At 40.2% G+C, this 21,500-nt stretch overlaps 1 protein-coding gene across 1 annotated transcript in view; it reads left to right on the top strand.

Moving 5' to 3' along the window:
* pde11a (phosphodiesterase 11a) overlaps positions 1-21,220 on the top strand; it is a 38,976-nt gene extending 17,756 nt beyond the window's left edge. Inside the window, exons 8-20 of the mRNA XM_046404737.1 lie at positions 2,031-2,098; positions 2,194-2,286; positions 3,370-3,420; positions 6,142-6,288; positions 6,423-6,530; positions 7,664-7,773; positions 8,630-8,720; positions 11,931-12,031; positions 12,221-12,298; positions 12,415-12,478; positions 12,770-12,844; positions 13,818-13,901; positions 18,270-21,220. Of these exons, the coding sequence (XP_046260693.1) occupies positions 2,031-2,098; positions 2,194-2,286; positions 3,370-3,420; positions 6,142-6,288; positions 6,423-6,530; positions 7,664-7,773; positions 8,630-8,720; positions 11,931-12,031; positions 12,221-12,298; positions 12,415-12,478; positions 12,770-12,844; positions 13,818-13,901; positions 18,270-18,503 (1,304 nt within the window). The 3' untranslated portion in view covers positions 18,504-21,220. The remainder of the gene's footprint in view (positions 1-2,030; positions 2,099-2,193; positions 2,287-3,369; positions 3,421-6,141; positions 6,289-6,422; positions 6,531-7,663; positions 7,774-8,629; positions 8,721-11,930; positions 12,032-12,220; positions 12,299-12,414; positions 12,479-12,769; positions 12,845-13,817; positions 13,902-18,269) is intronic.
* Positions 21,221-21,500: the final 280 nt, after the last annotated feature.

Here is a 21,500-nt window from a genome sequence, read left to right on the forward strand (position 1 = left end):
AAAGCAAAAGACAGCTGTCCACATACTTTTGGCCATATAGTGTATCTGTGCTAACATCATATACCAATCACATGCAATCATAATGTGGGTTTAAAATGTTGCTTAGTAGACAATGGGGGGCTTGAGCATGCGTTCAGTCGAGGCTGCACATTTGTGATTAGATAGATCCACCCTGCACCCTCGCTCCACTCGGGGAGGTGGAGGTCCCTTCATCTGGCTGTTTGCTTTTTGTTTGTGAATCAGCCCCAGGCCAACACCACACTGACATTCTGATAAATCATTGATCTCTCATCTGGTTTTGGTGCTGGATATTGCAGGGGGGGAACTGAGCTGAGATGATGGCAGCTCCACTCGGTCGACTGCGATCTGACGTAGGAAGTCGTTAGTTTTATTTGAGGGCAAAGTGATCAGCATATCTGCCCACAGATTGTTGGTGAAGACTCGTGTGTGTGTGCTCACCTTTTTTGCTTTTTTGGCGTGTAGGTGTAAGTGCATTTGTCAGGGAGCGGTGAGGGAAAAGGAAGAAGAGCAGAAAGAGTGACAGGAGAAAGAAATGCAGTGTGTGTGTGTGTGTGTGTGTGTGTGTGTGTGTGTGTGTGTGTGGGTGGTATCTGAGGTTTTTCCAGAGTGAAAAACCATTATACACACAAAGAAGCAGGAGATGAAATTCGCAAATCAAGGATGACCTTGTGTCATCTGCCAAGGTTTCAGCCAGCTCCTTGTAAAGATAACAATGCAAAATACTCAATATTATTGTGTCTCTAACAATAATGAGGTTTAATGTTAAATGTAATATTTTTCTTTAAGTAGCTCATTTTTCAAATTTATATTATATACAAAGTGTTGGTTTTAGCTAGCCTGAATTGCCATTTTGTTAGAAAGTTTGACAGAGTTTGGTTGTGTGCGCTCATTTTCAAGTACAAGTTATCTTTTACATTCATGTAAAAAAAAAAGATTAGTTTTTAATGTTTTCGGTTATGCCGGCGCTGTCCAGGTGATGCTGAAATATCTGCTGCGAAAAACATGTCGTCCCTCGTCAGTGCTGCACATCAGAACACTGCACATAAGTCCAACCATAATGTCTTGACTGACACTGAGATCTGGACTTGGACTCAAACACTCCAGGACATTAATGTTGTTGTTCTTACACTCTTCCTGCGTAGTCCACAATCTGCCCGTCCTGTTGTACAGCACACAAAACTGTGTTCTCAGTTAAATGGAGCTTTGAATTATTGTCATATTGTGGTTTTTGGTGAAATAGCACTTGTGACATCCGGAATGTGGTGTAGTTAAAGATTATGTGGCGGCCACAGGGCTCCAAGCAGCCATTCAGTTTGCTTGTGCTTAGGGCCATCTTTGCGGCAACTCATCAGAAATTACATGCTTATTACAGAGGGAGCAATAATAGATCTGAGAAGACATCAGCCCTCTATTTTAAATTTAATGACACCATAATGAAAATTGTTCTTAGCTACAGCACTAATCCTGTGCCACCTGAGTGGATCTCCGGCTATACATTGAAATTAAAATGTCACTTTGGTGGCAGGTTTGTTTGACCTCCCAGAGATAAATAAAAATGGTAATGCACTGTGTAATTACTTTTCAGCATAATTTCTCAGTGACAATAAAAGACAGTGTCTGTCAGTTAAATGTTTATGCTTTATCAACAAAGACTTTCTCTGTTTTTAATTAGATGATGACAGACGCCATCTAAACAACAATACTGCTGTCAAATAAAAAGATTTCAATTCCACTGCAGTGTTGTGAAGAAAAACTGGACGTCCTGTTAAAGATAACAGTAGCTTAATTGTAATTTCTCCAGTGCTACATTTTATACAGTATAGTTGTGCACCGCAGATCTTACTGCTGTAGAATATCTGGATATATTGCTGCTTATGTGATGGGATGTTAGTCAATGACATACAGTGTGTGGGCTTGATCCTGTTTTAATTGGAGTTGGGTTACCTCACCAACATCGAGCTCGAAACATTACGTTTATATTGTACGGCTAAACTGACTTTGTGTAACAGGTGTCGCACAAGTGCTGAACAGACTCGATGGGAAACCATTCGATGACGCAGACCAGCGTCTCTTTGAGGTATTGTGCTTGTTTCCACATGGTCCTCGTCTTACAGTAGCCTGTGGATGTCTGGGAAACTGATGAGTACGTCTTCCTTTTCCGTCTTTTCTCAGGCGTTTGTGATCTTCTGTGGGCTGGGCATCAACAACACCATCATGTATGACCAGGTGAAGAAGTCCTGGGCCAAGCAGTCTGTGGCTTTGGATGTAAGAGAATCACATCCCATCTAATGTTCACATCACATATTACAATTTGAAAATAAAAATATATGATTTCAATCATGTTTTGAACAGTTTTCTTTTTTTTTTTAATTCGCTTTTCATTTGCAAAACCATCACTATGCAAACTGTAATGGTGCTTCAGGGTGTTGACTTAAGTTGATTCTGCACTGCTCCTCCTTTATACTCCAGTTTCCTTTTGTCATGCCTGTGTGCTCATTGTGTTAGCTTTCATACCCTCTCTCACATGATTTTTCCCTGTGCGTCCTATCTGTTCTTCTATTCCATTAGCTATAATGGTATCTTTATTTTCCTTTCCAGTCAACATATGCTCTGCGTTGAAACATTTACCCATGAGTCGGTGAAAACAACGGCTGCTGCATGGCTAATATAAAAAACCTTAGTTATTCTCTCTTAGGGGTTTCTGTGGCTTTTTTTTTTTTTTTTTTTTGGTTTCTCATATTTCCACAAGAATACGCATGATAAAAAAAAAGTGCTGATCTCTCTTTGTAGATAACATTTTCAACAAAGGTTTTATTGAAAATTAATGAGAGGCAGTGAAAAGCAATCCCTCATCTGCCCTGCAGTATGTAGCCATTCAGCACTACTCAGCCTTTACGGTATGTCCTTAGATTACAATGGGGAGCTTTCAGGTGCATTATAGCAGTTAGCACCGTTCTGTTTCAAGGTAGGAGAAGCACTGGGCAGAGAGATAGAGCATTTAAACGAGAAGCACAGAATGAACTAATATGCAGATGCATTGCTTCTGGCAGCACTGAATAAACATGAGCGTTTATGATCAAATAAGCAACTGCAGGTCTGAGCCAGGTATTTCTCTCAGGAAATGAAAGGAACATGGCGATGGAATCAAGGCTGACACTGATGCTCTTGTCGACTGTTCCAGGGGCGAGTGTTAACTTCCTCATCTGGAGGATCTGCTGTGTGTAATGCTGTAATACCAGTCTGCAGTATTTTCAAGCCGTATAGCCACAGTCAGGCTTCTTTAGAGTCCTACTGGTTATTTTAATGATTCGAAAATGCATTGAGTGACACTGTGCCATTATTTTGCAGGTGCTGTCTTACCATGCCACCTGCTCCAAGACTGAAGTTGACAAATTCAAGGTAACAGACAGTCGCTGTTGTCTCGATTCCATTTGTCTCAGTGAACCCATTTCTTCCTCGCAAAACACTTATGGTGGTGAGCTCCACACAGATATTAAAATCACAAATCACGTGAGACTTCTTCTAAAGCCCTGTCCTTTAACTGTAGTAACGTGGCTGTTAAAGGATAAGACTGGAGATTTTGTGTATGAAGTTGGCGTAAATCACACATACATGACTTCCTGTGCTTTTCAAGGGTTTTTTTTTTCTTACCCAGTTTTATGTTTTTTATCTATGGAATAAAAGTAAATAAAGAAACTATTGTTCAAAGCGAGTAATAAAAAATCCAGCACTTTTGCGGCACAAGTACGGCAGTGGCACCTCTATTAAGGAGGAGAAAACAGAAAATCTTGTTCATGTTGCTAAATACAAATAACAAACACATAGCAACAAATTAAAAAACCATCATCAAACATCTAACATCCTGCCTAACTTATGGATAACAAACCTGTGCACATGGTTTTACGCCATTTTGCTGGTCACAGTTTGTGGCATTAAGGTTCTACACGGTGTGTAAAAAATGCTGAACACAAACATAACTTTTTGTTTAGTTTTTGTTTTGTCAAAAAGAAACCTTCCTTTAGGGCTCCTTTGACTTGCATCTGAAAATAGTCCTCGCTAAATTTTCAGTTTGGTTGTGACTGAGTGGGTGCTTCAAGCTGGAAAAATACTTAATTTTTCAACATAAAAATTAAGATGATATTTGTGACACGTTTTTAAAAACTTGTACATATCAAGACTAATGGATAAAATTGGAGCTGAGTGTCACAGATGCAGTGGGGAACATGGAGAATAGTGAGACACGGACAAAACTGCATTATTGGTTTTGGTTTGCTTGACCATAAAAACACTGTAGAATAATGCCAACCTTTTCCTATAAATGAAATCTGTAAATTATGACCAAGATCATAGGAGTATATTGTTTCTGTTTTGAAATGCCTTTTCTCTTTTAATAAAATGACAAAAGACGTTGTTAAAAGGCTGATCTCAGTTCAGAGAAACTGTTTTCCTGCATGCATTTTCTCCTAAGTAGAAGATGAAGGATGATGTGGAGCAATTTCTTACCCCTCAGTTACCTCCAGCAAGTCCTCATACCTCAATGAGAAAACAGGTCTTTTGTGTTGTTTCCTTCCAAATATATAAAGTATAAAATGTTTGAATATTTTCTGACCCAAAGTCCCCGCTGAAGACAGTCTTGCTTTTATATGTTGCTGTGTGTGTACACACACTCTGTGTGGATTACAATTTGTGGTTATCAGGTTTACTCTGGTGGTGCAGGTAATTGCCATAATATAATTTCATTGTTTTCCTTAATGTCTAGGTTTTGTGTTGAGCTCAATTAAGACATATTAGAGAAAATAAAACTATTAAAAGCCCATTATTGTTCTACTAAACCTCTCCATTTAGCAAAAGCATGATGAAGACTTAGACCCCTCCGATGTCGGAAACATAGCGGGAAGGTAAAATGTTGAAAATGCAGCTCATAATGCATTTGTTTTGCTCATGAGCCCTTCGATATGATATCTTTTTCCAATTAATCTCTCATTAAATTTAATGGGAGATAAAACATGTACTGTAACAGAGAGAAATTACTGGCGTCCTGTCTTTTGCAGTTCCTCCAAAGAACTGCGGCAGCAAGCAAAGCATAAATATGGGCTGAAAATTCCCCAATGACAATAAACTAATTGTGGTATTTGAAATGGATTACTCTAATCAATAGGCAATCATTCTCAATGAATTATTAATAAAGATGAAAACATGAAAATATCTACATTTATAATTGGCATTGACATTTCTGAAATATAGATATGACCTATTTTGCTGCACTTTCATGTGTAGGATTTTCCCTTGTGGCTGCAAAGGAGGAACCCCGCTTTCCAGTGTGCTTGTGTGATCTTTCAGCTCCCCCACCTCCCTCCTACATCCAGCACCACACTCTGCTTCCTGCAACCCCCCCCTCCACCCCACTTTCTTTCATAACTGCTCTACATAAGGAGCCTTATGGTGTACACCGGATTCCACTGGAGTGCAAATGGCAGCGGCAAACAAACCCGGCTGACATTTTGTAACCCGGGGCTGTGAATTAAGAGAGAGGAGAATACCTGCTGACCTGACAGGCAAACATTTGTGAGGGAAGCACGGTGCTCTTAGACAGGAAGGCAGAGGAAGAGGAAGGAGAAACACACCTGTACTGAAACTGTAGCACAGATTTCTAAGAGAGACTTGATTTTTTTTTAGTTGGGATGAGACACAAGTTAAAAAGAACAAAATGGTCCTAGCATAAATGCTGACTAGAAGTGCACAAGACATACTGTTATCTGGTCATTGTGCTCATTAGCCACGGATAGGAGACATGGATGCTTCAATATGAATGTGGTTAATTGGAATCATGTAAGTTTTCGTTTGAATAATGATGAAAAAAAGTCGTTGATGATCACTACTGCACAACCATGTTTGTCAACGAGCTCTGAGAAGTAAACAGCAGTGAAATCCTTCACTAAAGCCCCCTCATTAATCTTAACCCTCTCCGAATGAGTCCATGGAGTCTTAATTAGCATGTCTCCATATTTCCATGTATCATCTAAAAATGGCACGGCATCCTCTGACCTCTCCATCTTTCTTCTGCTCCCTGAACTCTCTTCCCTCCTTTATCACTTCCTCCATCCTGCCACAACGAAACAGGCCGCCAACATCCCCCTGGTCTGCGAGCTGGGCATCGATAAGCTCTCGTTTGACGACTTCTCTCTGGACGTTGATGCAATGATAACGGCCGCCCTGAGAATGTTCATGGAGTTGGGAATGGTGCAGAAATTTAAGATCGATTATGAGGTGAGACCACGGATAATTTTTTTTTTTAGGTATTTCTTCACTGAAAACTGTTCCTTTGGTTGGCCGAATGCTAACGTGTCCTCGTGACAACTGCTGACCCATGCGCTCATCTCTCTCTCTCTCTCCCCCTCCAGACATTATGCAGATGGCTGCTGACTGTCAGAAAAAACTACAGAATGGTTCTCTATCACAACTGGAGACATGCCTTCAATGTCTGCCAGTGCATGTTCGCCATGCTGACGGTAAGGAGAGTACTACTGTAACTGTAGATCACGAGATCAGTTTCGGTCAGAGACTCTTGGGTTTGGTGTGGAAAGCTGTGCTCTCTGAGGAAGCTCCCAAATAATCACACGACGATTAGGTTTTAATTAAATCAACAGTACCAAAGCTGAGCACATAAATTTGTCACGGGTAGGAAGTCACTTTCAGATTTACTCTATTGATAAATTGTTCTTAAGTACAGTTAGGTTCATAGGTTAGCAGTTCCCCTGTAAAGTACACTGAAGCTCAAAGAGGTAAAATCATTCAGTATTTTACAAAGATGCAAAGATTTGAAAAAAATGAACATAAGCTCGTCTGACAAAACTTCTTCTTTCATTACCCTTCATTTCAGCCGTGAGTCGCAATTTTTCTTTCTGAACCGAAAGTTTTATATTTGATACTTTAAGCACAGTTTGATGATAGTCAACTCCTTTAACTCAAACTGGCAATACTCAAGTTTTTGCCTTAAAATCATATGCTTGTTTGCACAGTGTAATGGTTATAAAACAATGACACCATCAGGGTTTAGACTGGGGCACAAAATCTCCAGGGAAAATGAAGGCTGACTGGCAAGAACCCCAAGAGAATTTACTTCATGTGGTCCCAGCAGGCTTTTACTTTATCAGGTCCTTGGGGCAACACACACACACACACACACACACACACACACACACACTCTTATACAAACACCACCATGTGGTTCAATTAATCAAGCACAGCATTAATGCAGGGTGTCCCATCTGAATAGATCGTTGGCAGTGGGAAATGAAATAGTAGTGTGTAAGCTGTTCTGGGCACTTCCACTCTCCTGCCATGTGTTTTAATGAGTGGGCAGAGGGCTGTGCTATCTTTCCCGCTATCCCCACAATGACCCATGGTGACTCACTCAGCACATGGCCTCCAGAAGCCACTCATCCAAGCCAAAAAGGTCCCTGTCTGACTCTGTTACTGCAGTCCCACTGGCTATGGAGGGAGACACAGGTTTTTAGGATGATGTTGGAGTGGGGTTTTGTGTGTGTGTGTGTTTACTTGTTTGTTTGTTTACATTTTTGTCAGCTGATCATGTATATATTAGTTTTGTTTTTTCATTCTCCACTCTTCTTGTGCCAAGCAGACGGCAGGCTTTCAGGAGACTCTGACAGAGGTGGAGATCCTAGCGCTCATCGTAGGCTGTGTGTGCCATGACTTGGACCACAGGGGCACCAACAATGCTTTTCAGGCGAAGTAAGTATTGGCACTTATTCTCCCTGTCTCTGCCGTACACACACACACACACTGCCTCCCACACACTGTTTATAGTGTGTTTTCCCACCTGCAGCAGTCTGCAGTAGTCCAGCCCAGATCAGCAAGAGTCAAGTGGCAAGTTGTATAAGGCTTATATAAGGGTCTGCTTAACGATGAGATTGTAAACACTGCTGACTCTGAGCACATTTAGATCAGTGAGTACATTAAATTGCTTAAACCTTTTGTTCTGTGTACTCACAAGGGCTGTTATAGTAAACTAAATCTAAAACCATGACGGAAAATAAATGGAAGAAAGATGATGTTTGTTTGTTTTATGCAACAACACTTTACACAAACATTTGACTATGAGGTCAAAGTGTGGATTCTGTGTTTTTTGATGGTGTTCACGTCCACAGCGTATGAACAGCATAGGGATTCTTTAAGTTGAAATTGAATGCGAATACGGCACCAACATCTGATGTGAATGTCCTTTTGTAAAACAAATAAGCACACCAACAGATTTAGATGCGGTTTTCACAGCTTAAAACTACCTAAACTACACACCCTGACCTACGTGACTCATCTCCAGCACACCAAGCTCAGTATTCTTTCCTCCACATTACATGTTGATGATGTTCATTGTTGAACAGTTGAACTTCAGCTGCAGTTTAGGTTATGGCCCTCAAGCTTCTTTCATTGTCGAGCCATTAGTTGGCTGAGTTGAGTGAGGGAATTACAACAGACTCAACAGCAGACTTTGTTTCTCAATATGTGTTGAATGCTGATGATGTTACGCCTCCTCTCGATCCCTGTGTGTGTGTGTGTGTGTGTGTGTGTGTGTGTGTGTGTGTGCCAGGACGGGCTCAGCCCTCGCTCTGCTTTATGGGACCTCTGCTACACTGGAGCACCACCACTTCAACCATGCTGTTATGATCCTGCAGAGCGAGGTGCGCTATGTTCCAATATCTGCTGCAATGCAGTTACAGTGAAGATTCTGTTAATATCTACCACTGCATGTTGTGTTTGTTCAAATCAGGCCCTCTCAAACAACATCTGCAACCAAACTCTTAAATGTTTAAAACTGCTCCTCCATTTGAGAAACCACATTTTTTAAGGTTTAAGTTGTTTGCTCTGCACTTAAATAACTTTTATGAAAAGGCCTCCCTGTTAATGATTGCAACAACCAGAAAGACGAGAATGTAATTTATCGGTACATACGCACAGATGCCTGTTCATGAGGTGCACCTAGCTGAAACTGATGCAGTCTAATACAGTGACATTCAACAGAGACGAGGACAGAATAGTAGACACGCCTGCCAGTTTAACAGTTAATCCAACATAACCACAAACTGTAGTTTTAATGTCATTAGCAACACCTGAGCTTTTCTGCTTCGAGGTGCCAAGAAGTCTATTATGCTTGCCAAAACCGTGAGTGGTAGATGATTAAAATCGTGTGCCTAAAGTTAAAAGTCATCATTTTGGGAAATATATTTATGCCCTCTTTTATGTCTATAATTAGATGAGATCGATTCCACTCTCATGTCTGCTCACTAAATATGAAGCTGCAGCCAACAGCTGGTTAACTTAGAGACTGGAGACAGGCACTGTCCAAAAGCCAAAGTGTACAATTACAACTCTATTGTTGACTGTGTGCTGCACAATATCTGGACACAGTGACTTCCTGGAGCTTTGACTCCTTCCAGTCTCAGAATATGCAGCTGGTTGTAGATTGTTAATATTTAACACTTATAGTGGTGTTAAAAAGCACATGTCCCAAAATGTCTAAATATTTTTAATGTAATGTGTATCAGCCCAATTTAAAAAAAAAGGTGATGCTGTGTAAAACATAAATAAAACAGAATGTAATAATTTGCAAATCCTCTTTAGACAAAAATCAGTGGAAAACAATGCAAAGTTACCTCAGCAGCTTCAGTGATTTTTGCAATATTCTGCTTATTCTAAACTTAATGTCAGCAACAAGTTGGAACAAGGGCAGCAAAAGACTGGGAAAGTTGTGGACTGCTTGTAAAACACCTGTTCGTAACATTTCACAGGTAAAGAGGGTCATTGGTAGCAGGTGATTGGATCGCGACTGGATGTGAGAGGTTCACCACTTTGTGAAAACACTTGAACATATAAAGCATATTTACTACATGGGCTCAGGAAATCCAGAATATTTATACTCGTTTGTCTTACCTACTATATATATATATATCTCTCCCTTTAGTTTCGTGCCATCGAAATGAATGAATGATGCTAAAGCAAACTTTACCTTAAAAAGCTGCAGTGGAGTTTGTGCCCACTGCGCCTGAAGGCAACGCTGTGTTGCCTCGATGTCTGCTGTATGTGAGCAAGTAAACAAATAGCTCCTGCTGCCCTCAAATCAATGTAATTACAGAGGCGATAGATTTGGTGGTAATTGGTTGAGAGAGACATTTTACCAGGTGACTGGGTTTGCATGAAGTTGTAATTAAAGGCGTTTTGAGCGAGCAGCTGAGACGTGAGCCATAGCAGGGTATGTTCCACTGGCTTCATTATCACGGTGCTGCCAACACAGTAAGCTGACAAATGTTTGCCTGGAATATCATAATGGTTTCTGTTGATATGGGGTTGAACTACCGCTGTCCTATTAGCATATAAATGAATAGTGTGGCTAATTCAAGTAGAAGGGAAAGCTCACGATTCAATCCGCCGGCCCCGCACAAACCATTCATTTAAAATGCAAACTTTTAAACGTCACTCGCTCCCTTTGTATCTCTCCATTTCCCCTCGTCATTCTCACTTCCTATTTTCCTCGCCTCCCTCCTTCATCTGCTCCAGTTGTGACAAAATGAGAGAAGTCCTGTGTGTTTCTGCTGTCACGGAGTTCAATATTTCATGGGAACACAGAAGCTCGTGAGGGGAATCCAAGGCACACTGTGACAGTCTTTAGACTGAGATTTTCTGCGTTTTGAAGGGAAACAGTGGTCGTCCAGTTTCGAAGATCTCGACCCATTTCCCAATTATCATCTCTCTCATTCTGGACCTCTTCTATTATCACTTCTCCATCTTCTGTTTTCTCCTCAGACAGACCTCTCCATCCGTTGAAACCTTCCTCTGGAGGAGGGTGCCTAAGTGCTGGGTGAATGTATAATACATGATGGAGAGAGGCCTGTTTTAATGATAGAGAGCCTCAAGTGAGAGATGTTGCTCACTTATTAGGAGCTGCTGGCTTCCTTCCTCCCCCTGCACATATCCATTCAGTTTTATTGTTGCATGATTGTTACCATTACAGTTTTTTTGTTCAAATGAGCATTTTTTTTCATTACTTAATAATCAGCTCAGTGAACTAAACCGTAGCAGAAAATGCCAGATCTGTTCCAGATCAGGTGTCGTGTTGCCGCGATATTGTGCTCAAGTGAGGAAGGGTGACTCAAGACACTCAAGTTGTATGTGGATTTATATGGCTAAATAAAAGTTTCATCACAACTTGGAAAAATAAAAGTGATGCAGTAGTTACAACTTATATTTAATTCACCTGTTAATCTGAATTACTATTTGAATTTTCTTATTTTTGACCTTTTTGACAAATCGCTTAACAAAATTCAACAACAATAAACAAAATAGTTTCCTTTATCTCTGTAATACATGATACATTGTTATCACCCAGAAATGCATGTATATATAGCATAACTTAACAAGTCATTTAGTTGCTTTGTTTGAGGCTTATACTGCTAAAAATCAAATTAATTAATAATCATCACCAAAAATCTTGAGGTGAAAATATTCACACATATAGCAAAGCTCCCTGAAATTTGCTTCTCAATAAATGGTTGTAAAAATACAGAGTATTTCAGGATTAAATAAGGTTACTTACCAGATTCCAGCCTCCTATCAGTAGTTTTTATATAACATGTTTGTCATATCCAAGGATGTTATCATCCAGTACCGTCTGCAGTCTAGTATAACAGTCAGGCTCTTATTAAATTCTGAAAAACGTCTGTAAATAAACCCATGTAATGAGCAATATGGATCTTCTGTGAAGTATACCCCTGCTAAATATGATGAATAATTCATCCAGGGACTGTAGTCCTTTATGCCAGGCTCTGTGTGTGCAGAAGTGCCATATGTTCACCCAGTAATTCTTCATCGTGTTATCTCTGTATGTGTCTCCGCAGGGTCACAATATCTTCTCCAACCTCTCGTCCACAGAGTACAGTGACCTCATGCAGCTGTTGAAACAGTCGATTTTGGCCACGGACCTCACGCTTTACTTTGAGTACGTTCTGCTTAACACCACGCTGCTTATTAAACTACAGGCTCTCCTGACAGTCCACAGACTCCAGTGTACTAACCAATTTACAATGAAGCACGCGGTTTACTGTAGGCTTCTTTTAGGTAATACTGCCCCCTTGTGGATCGTTTATCAGTTACACCTGCACATATAGATGTGTCATTTCCCCTGCAGGAACAGAAACACGTTCTTTGAGATGGTCAGCAATGGAGAGTACAACTGGAACGTGAAGGCTCATAGAGACATGTGCAGGTGATGTCTTGCATACAGAAAAAGGTGTCTTGAAACTGGATTGAATACAAATGATTGATTGATGCCATAAATACTACACAAAAAAAAAAAATCTGTGTTAATCTGATTCTTCTCAGGTCCATGATGATGACAGCATGTGATCTTGGTGCTGTCACCAAACCCTGGGAAATATCACGCAAGGTGAGGAACACTCTCCTATGTATGATGCAATGTTATTTCTTAACCAGTCATCTACTGTAGAGCTGAAACAACTGAGCAAAGCAAAGAAAATCCCAAAAATGTCCTATTTGCAGCCTCTAAGTTGTATTTGCTACTTTTTCTTGTCTTATGGTTATCCCTCAGCTTCAGGACACTGTGACAGGCATTTTCCACAATTTTCTTACATTGTGTGGTTCAAACAATCAGTTGATCGACCAGTAATGAAAATAAGCATTTGTTGCAGCCTTACGTTCATCTTTTCTCTCATTCCAGGTTGCAGAGTTGGTGACCAGCGAGTTTTTCGAGCAGGGCGACAGAGAGCGATCAGAGCTGAAGCTCACGCCCTCCGTGAGTACATCCAACCGTCTCTGGTTTCGTGCCTTCGTGCAATTCGTCTCACCTCGTGACCTCCACGAGCTGGCGATGCTGAAGATACATTTTCTCTGCACTTCCCAAACACACTGACCGTGTAGGAAATATGAGAGCTTGTGTCTCGTAGAGTGAGAAAAGTGAATCGTCAGCTCGATCGCTCCGCTGCCTCGCTGCTGTGCTAAGAACAAACTGTAGACGTTGTAAGAGTAATCCTTAAAAAGAAAAACCTTCTCCTGACAAAGGACTCAAAGCAAACACTGGCCTTTTTGTTCGTTCAGCTGTATACACACGAGACATTTTGGTGGGGCACTACAAGATTTCTCGCACAGATGTAAAAATAGTGTGCTAATAATAGCTGCAGGTAAGGACTTTGGTCCCAATGAAGATGTTGTCTTAATTTGTAATGCATTCACACTGTCCTCAAAGCCACAGCACCTTAACAGAGGAGTACTGTGTGTTTGATTGAGGAAGCTTTGAAGGCTCGACTGTGCTGCAAGTTCTGAAAGGGAAGGGGGGGACCAACAGCTCTCTGTGTGCAATTAATGGCTGTTGACTAATCGAGCCAGGCCACATTGCCTCCCCTCTGAAATAACTAATGCAGTAGCCTCAGGTTTGCCGCTTGTGTCAAACCTTTAGCGCTCTGCGTGTGGGTGTTGTAAATTAAATATTAACTTCTAAGTCGTAGCCCAGTAACTATCTCTGAAGCACAGCCTCAGTGGAGCCTCTTAAGTTCAGGCTGCAGACGGATGAGCAGGAATAGAAAATGGACGTGAAATAAACTCAGTTGTCTTGAGAGCTGAGGGAGATTTTCCTTTAAACTAAAGCAGCACTTTAGGGACTTTGAGCCTGACTTGTAGCCTTGTGGTAAGCAGACTCATGTGTCTCCTTTGTGTCTCCAGCACGAGCACAAATGTAGCTGTAACCGCTTTCTAACTTTTGCGTTTTTCAGGCCATCTTTGACCGAAACAGGAAGGATGAGTTGCCAGGGCTTCAGCTGGAGTGGATTGATGGAATTTGTGCTCCGCTGTATGAGGTAACGCTTCAAGCTTCGCCGCTCTCTGGCCTTCATTGTCACACATCCGCCTTTTCCATCAGTAGACGCTGTCCTTCCTCGGCTATTGTCCCCCACTGACGCCAGCAATGAAACTGTCACCAGCAACTATTCAACCTTCTTGGCAGACACAGGTTTCTCACTGAAAAAGAAATGATTTTTTTTATTATTATTATTGAAAGCTCTGGAAAAACATCAAGGTTACATTCTGTTCTCTTCAGAGTGAATGTGCACTTTCAGAGGTAGTGGAGTGTGTGAATAGAGAATTGGGATGCTAGTCGGGTTAAATCCCATCACTAAGACAGTGTACCGTGGGCTTTGCTGCACAGTAATGAAATAAACAAGGAGTTACTCTTTGACTGCAAGCTTTTCTTCTGAGGCATTTTGTCTAACGCGCAGATGGAGAGGCCGATTTTATTGTAGCATCCCAGCTGAGAAAACGTTTGGGTCAGAGTTAGAGCTAGTGGTTATCGTTCAAGGAATTAATGGAAATCTATACTGTGTTCTCTCCTGTACAGTAATGTGTGTGTGTGTGTGTGTTTCTGAATGACGTCAAGAGAGACTCACCTGCCCCTCCCACTGTCAGCAGTAGAGGCTGTGTGGGAGAAAAACGCAGGCTGACTTACTGAGGAGATCATGTCTGTTAAGAGATGAGGCGTGTTGAAGGTAAATTCATGAAAGCAAATAAAATCAGACGGATGAGAGCTGCGAAAGGAGCCGAGGATAAAATAGTTCATCCCTTCTTACAGATTTTCTCTGCTTTTGTACTGTTAAACCACACAGGGAGACCTCCTCCCTCTTTACTGTCATATTAAACACATTACTCTTAGTCATCATGAGTAGAAAACAAACAATAGATCATCTTCGCATCTATTGAATTATCCTAGGATCAGTGTCAAAAGTTAGAGCAGACTAATCTTTGCCAGGCTCTGGTTTCACCATTGTTACTGTCTGTGTAGTGTAGATAAAAAGCATCAAAGACGGTGTGTGTGTGTGTGTGTGTGTGTTGTCTGCGTGGGGGGCTTGTCTCCACACCGCCTCATGTAAAAGCTGATGTTTGGAGAATGCAGATATGGAGCTCACGATCGTGCTGCTGCCAATTAAATTTGCAAGGGGGAGAACAGAGAAAGTTCAGAGGCGGCAGGGTTTTTGTCCGTGGGCGGAAGAGATCTCGTTCTTGATCTCGCTGATCTCCTTCTCCTGGTGGTGGCTCACTACTTTGTGGAATATTAATCCCCCCCATTATATAACTTTCCATCTTCATACGACACCGTATGACAGTTTTTCTCCCCTCTTCTGCTTCATCTTCTGGATCTAACCCAATGGAGTAATGGTGCTGTACACACCAGTGACAATGTGTGTCACTGTGGCTTTATGCTGTGGAGTAAATTGTTCTCATTTTGAAAAGTCTCTTCTTTTAACCCACAGATGAGACAAATCCGTAAAGATTAAGAGGATCAATTCTCTTGCTCTTTGTAGTTTTGGAAAATTAGAGCTCTGTGTGGCCCCATGCCAACAGTGTCACGAAGGTTTCAAAGATTAAACGTAATCAGCGCCCACTTGTTTAGCACATTACACTCTGCAACAAACAGTTATTTTCAATCTTGTGACCTGCAGAAAATTATCTTGATAAACTGTTTATAAAATATAGATTTGTTTAAGAAAAAACAAGTGGTTTCACTGAGTTTAAAAAGCTCTCTTACTGGGGTCTTCTGGCCACATAAGTTTAACAGACATGTGACACGGACTTGCACTGCATTTTAAAAAATACTGTTATTGGATCATTTGTTCTTTTTCTTTTGTGCCTGGAGTTCCAAAAACAAAAAAACAACCCCAATAAATGTACCACAATTAATGTAAGAGAATAGAGAATGATGCTAATTCACAAAACCCCAGTTTATGCCTTAAAATACCTTGTTTGGTTCGATCAGGATTTAAACCCCCCCACCCCCCCAATGATCTCTTTATAGTCATATCAGAAGAAAGAGCAGCTAGTTCTCTCATTCGAGAATCCACAATTACAATATAATTTTAAAAACACTTTCAGGACTGTTTTCAGTTGACTGTAAATGAAGAATTATGAATTCCTAATGTACAAAAGTGGGCAGATGGCTGCTTTAGCACCGAAAATATTCTTGATGTCTGAACTTTGCCACAATATAGAGCTTTCCTCTCGTCGCCCACCCACACAACTGTTTTAATCGTTCATATAAATTAGTGAATGCACCCTCTGAATGTAAATGCAATCTCAAAGGCAGTTCAGTGATTAGTTGTGTTTTTTCCCCCAACTATAACAGACACAGAGATTTGATTTCTCTTTCATACATACAGTACGCAATCTCAAGGGTGCATGCTCTCACCTATTTATTAGACTTTAGTATTTGCAACCCACAGAAAACAAATATGTAAAATGATCCACAAACATGTATTTTTTGTGTGTGTTTTGTATAAAGTTGGAAATGAGGAAAATATAGAGCAGTATGTCCAAATGTCCTCAACTCACTGTGTATTGTGGATTGTCTATTGCCACACATAATTATTTAACTCATTTTTACAATGGTTGCCCATTCGACTCCTATATGTGTGTGAATAGATGAACATTTTCATTGTTCTGTGTTTAGGGTCCACATGATCCATTTCTATATGAAGCAGGGTTAATGAAACAATAGCTAATTACACATTTCCCTGGAACTCCAATAGGCACAGTAGACAATGTAGAAAGAACAGAGGGAACAAAATCCTCCCGTCTCTCAGGTAATTTATTAAAACAGTGGATGACAACATTGCCACTTATAGTTCACCATGGAAAAATGACAAAAGCAACTTATCTCAGTCTTACATGTGCTTCTAATCTTTAAACAGCAGCCATTTCACTCCCTTAAACTATCAAGCTCTTGTATGTTGCTGTTATGGCAGCAGGGTGTTCTTTGTACTTGTTCTATGTATTATCTGTTTTACACATATAGTGCATTTGGTGAATAATGTGCTGCTTTTTCCAGCCTCCAGTCTGTGCCTCTCATGTATTACAATTATATTCAGAGGGCAAGTGTCCGATATTCAGTAAAGTAAATAGTGGTTGATCTTTGAGAAACACAATTTAACAAAAACTCACTGTTCTGAAGTGACATGTACAACACAGGCAAATATTAATATGGTATATTGTATGAAAGTATAGAATATCAGAAAGAAATATCAATAAATACCAAAATGACTGATCATGAAATTATTCATTTTGCTTCATGTTATATAAAGTGAACAAGGAGATATGCAACATCTGGCTAACATTTTGCTTTACATGAGGAAAAAGAGGCGGAACTTGACATGGGTTACTTTTTTTGCACAGTATTTTTTCATCTATGAGGTTAAGGTGCAATATGTGAGAATTAGAAGAAGAATTAGAAGTAACATTGTGCTCAAAGAGGTCTATGGTTTGAGCTGCAGAGACGTCTAGCATGCTAAACAGTTAGTCTGTTCTATCTCATAATACCACTTTGTACCTCAGAATTGTCTAAATTGTGTGGAGGCCCCTGGAGTTGGGCCTTGACTGATATTTGACCTTCCTCTAACATATTGCACCTTTGTAAGAGTCTGGAAATACCTTCAGAATTGCAGTAAGTATTTTAGCCATGCTAGCTGCACATAGTCTGCCACTTTGATCCAGACTGAAATATCTGAACAAAGATTAGATTAATTGCCATAACATTTTGAAGAGACATTATCGCTGCTCACAGGATGAACTATAACAAACTTGATGCTCTGACTGATCAGGTCACAATTTTTTTTTTTTTTTTTGGCCAATATTTGACCAGTTTTAGACCAAATGCTAAACCAGTGATATTCCCATCAGCCTCAGCTGTACTTTGTTGTTAATGCTAATTAGCAAATAGTAGCATGCTAACATACTAAACTATGATGGTGAACATGGTAAACATTATACCTTTATCAGGTATAATGTTTACATATAATGTTTTCAAGCATGTTAGCACTGGCATCAAGAGTAGCATGGCTGTTAACTCTTCTTATAAAACATCACCAGGTAATTATTTTTAAGAAAAATAAATTCAGTTCAATTCAATTCAGTGTATTTATATAGCGCCAGTTCACAACAAAAGTCATCTCATGACACTTTTCAGTTAGAGCAGGTCTAGACCAAACTCTTTAATTAAATTGTAATTATAGGGAACCCAACATTCCCCCTTGAGCAAGCACTTAGCGACAGTGGCGAGGATAACGCTCATAACTCTGTGACTTGATGTAGTGGTTATACAAGAACAAACAAACTTTGTTTTTGTATTTCATATATATTTCTCCATTTTCATCTTTCTACCCGCTTCCTCTCTCTCCCTCTAGACTCTGGTCAAGTTGAATCCCAAACTTCAGCCAATGCTTGACATGATCAAAGCTAACAGGGCCAAATGGGAGGAACTGAACAAGAAGAGACAACATGGCCAGAGTGTGTCTGCGCCGGCAAGCCCCTGCGGTGGTGACAGCACAGAAACAAGTGGCTGCACTGTGGCCAAAATGGGTAGCACGCCCTGCTGCAGCGATGGTGCTGATGGCACAACATCTAAACCTGTTAGTTAGCTTCGGATACCATCACCAAGCTGGTCTCTTTGGCTTATTTCCTCTTAAATGCAGCCTGCAACAGAGGCAGTGCAGTGCATGCTGAGGTTCTTGGGGTCTGCTCCTCTTCGCTTTTGCTACTAGAGATGAGACTTGAGCGTGGCGCTCTCATAGAAGTTTTTCTGCTCCCTTCAGTCTTCCTGTGCTGAAGGCTGACAGAGCTTTGTTTGGCAAGCTTGTCAGTGCAGCTACAAACCAGCTGATGACACCATGTCAGAAGGGAAACTCAAACCTCTGAGTCAACATGTCAACCAGTGAGCTAACACTAACTATTCTGGGCATTGCACAGATTTTTTGGGCACAACAAGGCATGGAGAATAGTTGAGGAGAATGTTTGCTGTGCAGTGGTTCATTTTGCTCTCTGTACCTCCTTGTTGCTCACATTTTGTCAGGGGCAACAGAGATATGTTTTGTAAATCTGTACATATGCTATTGGGTTATTTACAAGTGCGGTTTAAAAACCTGTAAACTCTGGATTGTAATGTTGCTGTAGACTTTAAGAAGGACAAAGGGGTGCAGGGGTGAACAGCAGGACCTTTGACGGTGCTTGCAATGCAAATTGAGTGCTCTGCTCCCTCCCTTCCTGTGCCTTGTTTTAAGATCCTAATGAAAAATGCATGGCCTCCTCACTGAGATTCTTAGATAGTATGGAAATCCATGTTAAACCATGACATATTTTTGCCATAATTTGTAAAACCAATGACTGCAGTTATGTCTTGACCCCATGTTAGCCACAAAGCATTCACATTATATATACAGAAATCTATTTTGCCCAGTTTTGTAAATGCAGGGTCTGACTTGTCACACTCACTAACACACAATGTGCCTTGATGAAGTTTTTCTGATATTGCATTAATTTCTGCTGAAAAGGTCATTTCACCTACTGATTAAACACTGACAACTGAAACATAAGGCAAAGTCATGTTTAATATAAACTCCGCTCTAAAAAGTAAAGTTTAACATTTTAAGAAATATACTTACTTTCTTGTAGAAAGTTAGATGACAAGATACCACTCTCAACTGATGGCTAGTATAAAAACAATAAGTCTGAAGTACTCTGTCAGCTACGATCTGGCTCAGTTCAATTCAATTTATTTATACAACACCAAATCACAACAGCTGCCTCTTTCCAATTAGAGCAGGTCTAGACCAAACTCTTTAATTTGATTTTTAGAGAGACCCAGCAAGACCCAACAAAACCTCCATGAGCAAGCGCTTGGCGACAGTGGCAAGGAAAAACCTCCTTTCAGGAGGCAAAAACCTCGGAGCAGACCCCGGCTCAATGTGGGCGGCCATCTGCAAGAGAGTGATTGGCTTCCACCAGCATTAGCTTGTGCTACTGGGGAAAAATGCCATGGATTGTTTGTATTTCTTTAAACAAATCACAGTCATCTTGCCCAGGATTCAGTGACAGTGCCCTAGGAAAATAATATTAAAAGAAGCTTGTTGGGAGGAGAGCCCTGGCAATAAAATGGCTAACAGCTGCTAGCTTGTAGCTTGTGCTGTTAGCAACCAGGTTAAAGCCAGTGTGTCTAGACATTTTCAGCATGTAGGTTGCTATGTCAAAGGTAATTCCTGTCATTACAGAAATTTTGAAAATGGTAAAATGTCCAACACATAATATAATAATAATACTAATCATTTTATTTATATAGCAAAAAACAGGTTTCCAAAGTGCTTAACAATCATTAAAAACAAAACTGACAAATTTTTTATCCTGTATAATATCCCATAACAAACCAAAAACATAACTCAAAGTGCAGATATAACATGTTAATTCATGAAGTTTAAAGGTGCTGGTATTAGGATTTTGTTACCTCAGCCTGGACAGAGCCAGGCTAGCTGTTTCCCCCTACATCCAGTCTTTATGCCAAGCCAAGCTGTCAGCCGTCAGGTGGCTGTACCTTTATTTAAGGGAAAAATACGAGTGGTATCCTGTCATAACCTTCTGTCAGACAGCCAATAAGTGTTTTTCTTCAAGTGTCAGACTTTTGTTTTTTAATCCAATATTTGGCTTTATCTCAAGGTTCACTATGCTACTTAAATAACTGTTACAATCTCCAAAAGAAGACTCAGACATTGAAACTTGTAAGTGCCCAGGTAGTCACAGGCTTTTATTTTGACATTATTGATATTCTAAGTATTATTTTTGGATGGGGTATGCCTTATAAGTTGTGTTGTAGCTTTGTTGATTGGGGTTTAAAACGTGACTGTGCACATTGTGTGGCATGGATCTGTGTGCTCTACTGTATTTTAGTTGAAGAGCTGAATTGAAGTCGACCAGAAAAATTTTGAATTGCATGTTTTATGCAGTATTAAATTCAACCACTTGCTAAGGATGTAGCAAACATGTGAGCCAACAAATACCTCGTATTTTGAACTTCATCAGTAAACACATTATCTCATCAGAAATGCATGATTTAAATTCTACTGCATCATGTTACGTGAATAATGAATATCGCTGTTCTATTTTTCTATTAGGTCTCCAAATGTGGCCAACTTCTACTTGTCTTTTTTTGCAATGTGATGTGCTTCTTGTATTTCTTCTTTCCTCTCCCAGTTTGGACTGTGGATGTATTCACAGCTGGCTAAACTGAAAGAAACCTAAGGCATGAAAAGGCAAATGTGCAATGTTTCTGTTCAGAATTTAAATAAAAATATGCTGCTATATGTCCTCTTGTTTATTCTCCCACAAACGTGCACTCACTTAAGCATTGTACTCCACTTTGAATGTGAAATACTTTGATTGAATATTGAATATTAAAAATGTTAAAGTTTTCTCCACCTTGAGCAACTGCAGGAAATGCTGCATACTGTCAAATGCACCAGTAATATCAATTTAGAAAAAACAATATCCCAGTGGTAACTTTTCTGCATTATGAGTACATTTAGGTAACAATACATACTTTTAATTTAGTGACATTTTCTGCAGGACTGGAGTGTTTTGATATTTCTGTA

The sequence above is a fragment of the Scatophagus argus genome, chromosome 11 (genome assembly GCF_020382885.2).
Source record: "Scatophagus argus isolate fScaArg1 chromosome 11, fScaArg1.pri, whole genome shotgun sequence".
NCBI lineage: Eukaryota > Metazoa > Chordata > Actinopteri > Scatophagidae > Scatophagus > Scatophagus argus.